The sequence below is a fragment of the Mastomys coucha genome, unplaced genomic scaffold (genome assembly GCF_008632895.1).
Source record: "Mastomys coucha isolate ucsf_1 unplaced genomic scaffold, UCSF_Mcou_1 pScaffold7, whole genome shotgun sequence".
Lineage (NCBI taxonomy): Eukaryota > Metazoa > Chordata > Mammalia > Rodentia > Muridae > Mastomys > Mastomys coucha.
This window is the reverse complement of record NW_022196913.1, coordinates 45,323,526-45,331,172: the sequence shown is the minus strand read 5'-3', so window position 1 is coordinate 45,331,172 and position 7,647 is coordinate 45,323,526. Positions and strand designations below refer to the sequence as shown.

Genomic DNA, 7,647 nt, shown 5'->3' with positions numbered 1-7,647 from the left:
TCTTCCTCTTCCTCTTCCTCTCCTCCTCCCCCTCCTCTTCTTCTCCCTTCTCCTCCTTCTCCTTCTCTCCTTCTCCTTCTCCTTCTCTCCTTCTCCTTCTCCTTCTCCTTCTTCTTCTTCTTCCTCTTCTTCTTCCTGGGTATTTTATTTATATTTCAAATGTTTTCCCCTTTCCAGGTCTCCCCTTCGGAAATAACCTATTCCATCCCCCATCCCCCGTCCTCTGTGAGGGTGCTCCCCCCACCTACCCACTCCCATCTTCCCTCCCTGGCATTCCCCTATACTGAGGCATTGAATACCCTCAAGCCCAAGGGCCTCTCCTCCCACTGATATCCAACAAGTCCATCCTCTACCATATATGTGGCCAGAGCCAAGGGTCCCTCTATGTGTATTCTTTGGTTGGTGGTCCAGTCCCTGGGAGCTCCTGGAGGTCTGACCAGTTAACACTGTTACTTCCCCCCATGGGGCTAAAACCCCCCTAAGCTCCTTCAGTCCCTTCACCAACTCTTCCATCTTGACCCCTCCCTCAGTCCAATGATTTAAATTCTTTCTGACTCCTTTAGAAAGTGAAGTAATAGATTTATTAAATCTTGGCCTAAAAAATGTTGCTACTAAATTTTAGATGGTCATTGGGGATAGATTTTTGCTGAGTCTTAAACTAGGATTGGAAAGAACTTTTGATTGGCTAAAGGAGACATGAAGACCACTTAGAAAGATTTTTTTTTTTTTCCTTTGAGACAGGGTTTCTCTGTGTAGCCCTGGCTGTCCTGGAACTCACTCTGTAAGACCAGGCTGGCCTCAAACTCAGAAATCTACCTGCCTCTGCCTCCCAAGTGCTGGGATTAAAGGTGTGCACCACCACTGTCGGGCTAGAAAGATGTTTTAATACTGATTAGCAATATGTTTCTTTTTTCTTTTTTTCTTTTTTCTTTTTTTCTTTTTTTGGTTTTTCAAGACAGGGTTTCTCTGTGTAGCTCTAGCTGTCCTGGAACTCACTCTGTAGACCAGGCTGGCCTCAAACTCAGAAATTCACCTGCCTCTGCCTCCCAAGTGCTGGGATTAAAGGCTTGCACCACCACTGCCCAGCTTAGAAATGTGTTTCTAAGCCCTGTGAAGATGTGCCTACACCTCTCCTCTCCTCTCCTCTCTCAGCTTGGTAGAAAACACACTTGGAATGAATTTGTCTTCTACATCTTTTTTCCACACTCCTTCTAGCCACATTGGTTGAGCTTTCTTTCTGATGTGAAAAGGGATGGGACAACTTCTTCTTCTTCTTCTTCTTCTTCTTCTTCTTCTTCTTCTTCTTCTTCTTCTTCTTCTTCTTCTTCTTCTTCTTCTTCTTCCTTACTTGCTTGTACCTACAGGATATTTAAAGAGAGCCGTCTTTAAAACTCCTCCAGGACCTAGGGGTTGTAGCTCAGTGACAGAGCTGACACTGAGCGTCACAAGCCCAGCACTCAAACCAAACTAATCAAGCATCTTAAATATCCTTAAAGTCTTGAGAGGCAGAGGGAGTAGACTCTCTTGAGTTCTAAGCCAACCAGGGCTCCAGAGAGAGACCCTGTCTCAAACAGCTCAACTAACTCAACTAACCCTATTTAGAGGTGTTCTAATGGTTTCCCTCTTACTGAGTAGATCATAAATCCAATTAGGGAGTTGATAACCATGGGTACCAATAAGGTATTAGGGCTGTTGTGTCATGCTGGTTGTCGTTGTGATTCATAAGCACCACAGCTGGATAGGTCTGCTGCTTGCTTCCCTCCTTTGGAAGCTTGTCCATCACCTTCTAGTACCATGAAAGCAGTCCTCAGGGAGAGACCATCCATTCATGTCAGTTCCAGCTCAGGGGCTTCTGGGTCCTGTGTGTGATGTGCATGTTGTCTTCAGCAATAGGATATTTGTGTGTGTATGTGTGTGTGTGTGTGTCTGTATGTGCACATATGTATACATATGTATAATATGTATGTATACACATCCGTATATAACAATTAATGAAAAAGAGGCCTTGATTTGAAAGAGATGAAGGAAGAGGTATATAGTAGGATTTGGAGGGAGAAAGGGGAGAAGGAGATGGCATAATTATATCATAATCTCAAAAATATAAAAAACATTTTAATGTTAAGCCACAGGTTGCTTACCATAAACCTTTGTGAGTTGACCTTTCATTCCTGGCTGTGACTAGATTGCTGGCTTCTCTGGTTTCTTCTCTGTGTGAGCAGCCAATCAAATAGGGAAAGAAACATTAATCATCAAGAGCAAACAGCTTCTAAAATGTTCACTGAGAATGAGGTGTGGTGGTGCACCTCGGTAGTCCTAGCACTTTTGGAGGCTGAGGCTGGAGGAACAGGAGTCGGGGCTAGCACGGGCTACGTAGGGGACCTTGGTCTTAAATGACTAAACAAACAAATAAATGTCCATTGTGCCTGCGTCTTGTGTGGCTGTCCTCTGTCCACCCTGTCCTCTGTGATGGTATTCTCTTTGTTTAGCCACAAAAGTGATCCGTGAGTGAGGAAAGTAGGTGGAGCTTTGCAGTGGATTGGTCTGAATGTTCCCTTGAATTGTAGGTGGGGCTTTGCAGTGAGCAGGCACGGCTGTCCCTTGGAATCGTGCCGATGTACACAGTGAAGAGGACCTCTCCTTAACAGCAAAGCTGAACTTAATACCTAGGTCGTTGGTTCTGAAACTTAAAAAGTATTTGTTAATATTTTGTCCACATATATTATGTCTTGATAATTTAATTTTCCATCCAAAATTTCTACATTTATTTGTTAATGTCTTTCCAGTGTGCCTTTCATATAAAATAACTTGTTTCCTGCTCCTGCCCCTCTCGGTTTTCCTTTTCTCAGATGTTATGTTTGTATCTTTGTAAAACACCGTCCTCTGAGGTTTGCGTTCACATTTTGTTCTTTTGCTCGCCCTCCTCCCTGCTTGTTGATGGCTTGTTTGTCTTTAAGGAGACAGATGTAGGTATTTTTATATTAACTTCAGAAATTACTTTTTCTTTCCACTCATGGGAACATTAAAATAATAACAGATTCTTTCTCCACCTTATTAACCCTGCCCTCTTTTCTAACAATTTGTTTTTATTTACTGTTGTTGTTGTTTAACAGGGTGTTCTTGTGTAGCCCTGACTGTCCTGGACCTCACTCTGTAGATTAGGCTGGCCTGAAACTCAGCTCTGCCTGCCTCTGCCTCCTGAGTCCTGGGATTAAAGTCCTGGGCCATCACACCCAGCTATTTCTATTTTTTGTTTATTTTTTACCTTATGTGTATGAGTATTTTGCTTGCATGAATGCCTGTGCATCACGGGTGTGCCTGGTACCCATGGAGATCAGAGGAGAGTGTAAGATCACCTGGGACAAGATTTACAGATGGCTGTGAGCTGTCATGTAGATGGAGATCAAACCCTCTCTTTTTAGGACTATTGGTGGTGGCTCTTAGCCAGGGACCATCAAGTCATACAAGTGCTCTCTCTGCAGGAGTTTCTGCTTCCCAAACTCTTTAGAATTCATATTTATGAGAGTGAGATAGAAAAGAATAGAATGTGAGATCCCTTAAAGAAAAGTCACTGTTAAAGCTCAGATTCTGGTGCCATCCCCATTTCTAATGAAAGAAAAAGATGCAGAGAGAGAGAGAGAGACAGAAGGAGAGAAAGAAGAAAAAGAAGAGAAGAGAGAGAGGAGAGAGGGGGAAGAGAGAGTAAAAGAGAAAGCTAGATAGAGAAAAAGGAAGAAAGACAAAGAAAAAGAGAGGAAACAAGGGCTGGTGTGGTTACATTTGTTACTGAATTATTTATTTATTTATTTTTAAAGATTTACCTATTATATGTAAGTACACTGTAGCTGTTTTCAGACACACAAGAAGAGGGTATCTGATCTCATTACAGATGGTTGTGAGCCACCATGTGGTTGCTGGGATTTGGACTCAGGACCTCCAGAAGAGCAGTCAGTGTCAATTCTCCAGCTTCTCACTCTGGCCCTGCTCACTCTGGCCCTGATCACTATAGCTGTCTTTAGACACCCCAGAAGAGAGCCTCTGACCTCATTAAGGATGGTCGTGAGCCACTGTGTGGTTGCTGGAATTTGAACTCAGGACCTTTGGAAGACCAGTCACTGCTCTTAACTGCTGAGTACCCTCCAGCCTTGAATTAATTATTTATCTTTCAAACCAGGACATGTTTCAGAGTAAAGAGGAAACTTTAGGTAGATAATATATCTTTCTTTTCCAATATTATCTACTTATTCTCAAGAGAAGTTGTAGTTCAGTGGTGCTACAAGCTAAAGAAGCCTTTTCCAACCACTTGGTTCCTTCAAACAGCTGTACATAGTTAAAAAGGAAAGCATCGAATGCTGTAGATGCTACCCACCCCCATCCTGGAATAAAATACTCAGCAGGCAAGCAAGAAGTCTTAAAATTTAGATGCCCAGCATGCACATAAAAAGCTGGGCATGGCGGTGCACAACCATGATCCCAGCATCTATGGAGGCAGAAATGGGAAGCTTTCTGGGGTTTGCTAGCCTATCATTCTAGAAGAGTCGGTAAGTTCCAGATTCAGTAAGACACTTCATTTCAAAAACAAAGGTAAAAAGAGGGTCTGGAGAGATAGATGGCTTAGTGATTTAGAGCACTTGTTCTTGCAGAGGACATGGGTTCAATTCCCAGCAACCACCCACGCATAACTCCAGTTACAGAGGACCTTCTCATCTTCATGGATGACAGGCAAGCACATGGTACACAGAGATACATGCAGGCAAAACACTCATGCACATAACATAAATCTAAACACATTTTTAAAAATAAAATTTTCAGTGATCAAGGAGGACAGCTTCTATCCCCCACACATACATTCTTGTTCACATGTACACACAAACTAAAGGAAAGTGTCCATCGGGTGCATAGTAAGGGGACGTTAACATGTATGCCACGCCAGAGCCAACACAGTCTGATTTAACCAGCCAAAATTTACTTTTCTCATTTGGTAAACACATGGTTGGTTGATCTGCTGCCCTGCGTCTTCTGGGACTTCGCAGGTACCTAACTAACATCCTGTTTTTTTAGCTTAGCTCTTGGTGGTGGGTGGGGAGGTATGTAAGGAGAATGTGTTGCTCGAGATTAGTACAGGTTCATTTCTGGAAGAAAAGCCAGTGTCTAGGTGGAGAGTAGACCACCTGCTACAGGAATAGGAAGTCAGTCTAGCATGGTGGCAAATACTAGGGGGGATGAAGCAAGAGGATTAAGAGTTAGAGGCTAATCTGGGCTACCAAATGAAATCCTGGCTTAAGCAAAACAAAACCAAAAGCCTGCCTGCAGGAGACTCTCTGTGTTTCCTGAGCCCTGGGATTCTATGGTTCCCACAAGCACATCTCTTCCGAGGATCCTGTTCACCCACCTTACCACATTATTGTAGTATTATCCCTATTTAATGCTTCTACACAATATTCAAAATAAATTTGCTTTTTTTTTTTTCAGGGACATTTAGTGGTTTAAGATACCTTTTGGAACAGATTTTCTATCCTAAGAATGTCTGATGCTGCTGGGCGGTGGTAGTGGCACACGCCTTTAATCCCAGCACTTGGGAGGCAGAGGCAGGTGGATTTCTGAGTTTAAGGCCAGCCTGGTCTACAGAGTGAGTTCCAGGACATCTCGGGCAACACAGAGAAAGCCTGTCTTGAAAATCCAAAAAAAAAAAAAAAAAAGAATGCCTGATTCTAAATCTTTGCATTTTTCTTTTCTTAAGACACGTATCTTCTTTGTAGGAAACCACAGCCCCAGATGAAAACCAAGCTGAAGACCTTCAAGTTCATCATGGGAACCTTGAGCTTCAATGATTGGGAGAAAAAAAGAAAAGGAACAATTTCTGGGCCCCTACTCTTTCAAGTTGCTAGAAACGGAGGGGTCTGACTGGAAAATTCCATCTTGCTATGCCGGTCTCTTTGGAGGTTTGTCCTATCTGGGGACATTGTATCCATGGTGACACTGGCAGCAGTGGGCCTTTACAAAGGTTGGGCAATGGGGACCAAGTAGAAAGGAGATAATCACCCCATTTTCAAGACTGGTTTCCTCCATTAGCTTAGACACAGGATTTACTACAGCTTGACTGGTTAGTGTGAAGTTCAAGTAGTGAGAGGCAGAACCTGAGATAAGAGATGACTAGATGCTGAGGCAGGATCTCCCCTCAGGGGTTACATTAGTTCAGTTGTGGGAGTGGACTCAGGGCTGGCTCATTCCTTCCCATTGCTGCCTCTCTGTCCCATTTCATTGACCCTCACTTTAATCATATACAAAACATCCTTAATCTCGAGCTTCTAGAACTTAAGTCAAATACATCTTACCTATTACATGAATGGCAGCACAAATGAATTTAGGATTAAATATGCCTCAGTTTTCAGTGTAAGAGAGCCAAGATTCAACACGGGATCTTTCTCACACACAGTTTTACTTTTTAAAGAGAAAAACCAGAAGGTAGTTGTTGCAGGTCTCATTAGCAGGTTCCCTACTAGGCCATTGATTATTAGGGACCCAACAAGTGGCTCAAGCTGGAGGTGTCTTCTAGAGTGTCTATTTGTTCTGAAAACAACAAAGTTGGGCCCACAGAACGTGTTTGAATGTGTCCTATTTGAGGATACTTGGTCACAGAAAAGAGAAAGGGACAGAAGGAGAAATGGGTATCTTTGCCTGTTGGTACCGGAAAGGAATGTGGAGAAAATGGGCATCATTGTAGGGAGAATCCCTTGGGCACTGTATAAAAACATCACCTATCCATAAAAAGCCAATGGCTGATGAGCTGAGACAGGATTAGAAAGTGGCTCCTGCAGCGGAGAGATGGGTATATTCTGGGACACAGTCAGATGAGAAGATTTGCCCTGAACGCTGAAGGAGCCGCAGAAGGAGCTGCGCCATAAAGCTGGGGAAAGGTAAGCAATAATGTGGTGGGTGGGACTTAGTATAAATGGGCCATTACAGTATGAAATAGGGAACAAGCTAAGGCTTTTGGGCTAGCATTTATTCATATATAGGAAGTCTTAGAGTCATTATTTCAGGGAACAAAGAGGCTGAGTGGGAAAGCTTGTAGTTACAAATGGCGCCCTGGAACATTTGTAACCACAGGCTACTCCACCTGTGCCCAGTTCCCGAAATAAAAACTCTGACACTTAATATTTCATGAATAAATGCTTAGACCAAAAGCTTTAGCTTATTCCCCAACTAGCTCATAACTTAATTACCCATCTATTCTATTTTTAAGTCCTGTCACCAGGCTGGTTACCTCTCCTCAGTTTCATGTGATCCTTTCCTTCAGCGCCTATTTCCCAGAATCCTGTCTCTGCCAGTTTTGCCTTCTAGTCTTGCCTCAGCTCATTGGCCATAGGCTTTTTATTGACAGGTGATGCTTCCAATCAGTACAAGAGATTCTCCCTAGCCACTCCTGGTCCTCTACTACTACTGAACCTTAGCTAGGCAGGTCCTTTGTTATCCTAATGAAAGGAACTGGAGATTGTGTTTTTGTATCTCTGGTAACCTTAATAGATTTTGCATGCTAGTTGTTTTGCCTTCTTAAAAGAAGTGAAAATAGCCGGGCAGTGGTGGCAGGTGGATTTCTGAGTTCGAGGCCAGCCTGGTCTACAGAGTGAGTTCCAGGACAGCCAGGGC

At 43.2% G+C, this 7,647-nt stretch overlaps 1 protein-coding gene across 1 annotated transcript in view; it reads left to right on the top strand.

Annotated features, from left to right (window-relative positions):
- Positions 1–7,647, top strand: part of CUNH6orf52 (chromosome unknown C6orf52 homolog) — a 17,209-nt gene that overhangs the window by 5,902 nt on the left and 3,660 nt on the right. Inside the window, 1 exon segment of the mRNA XM_031358093.1 lies at positions 5,757–5,798. Coding sequence (XP_031213953.1) covers positions 5,757–5,798 — 42 coding nt within the window.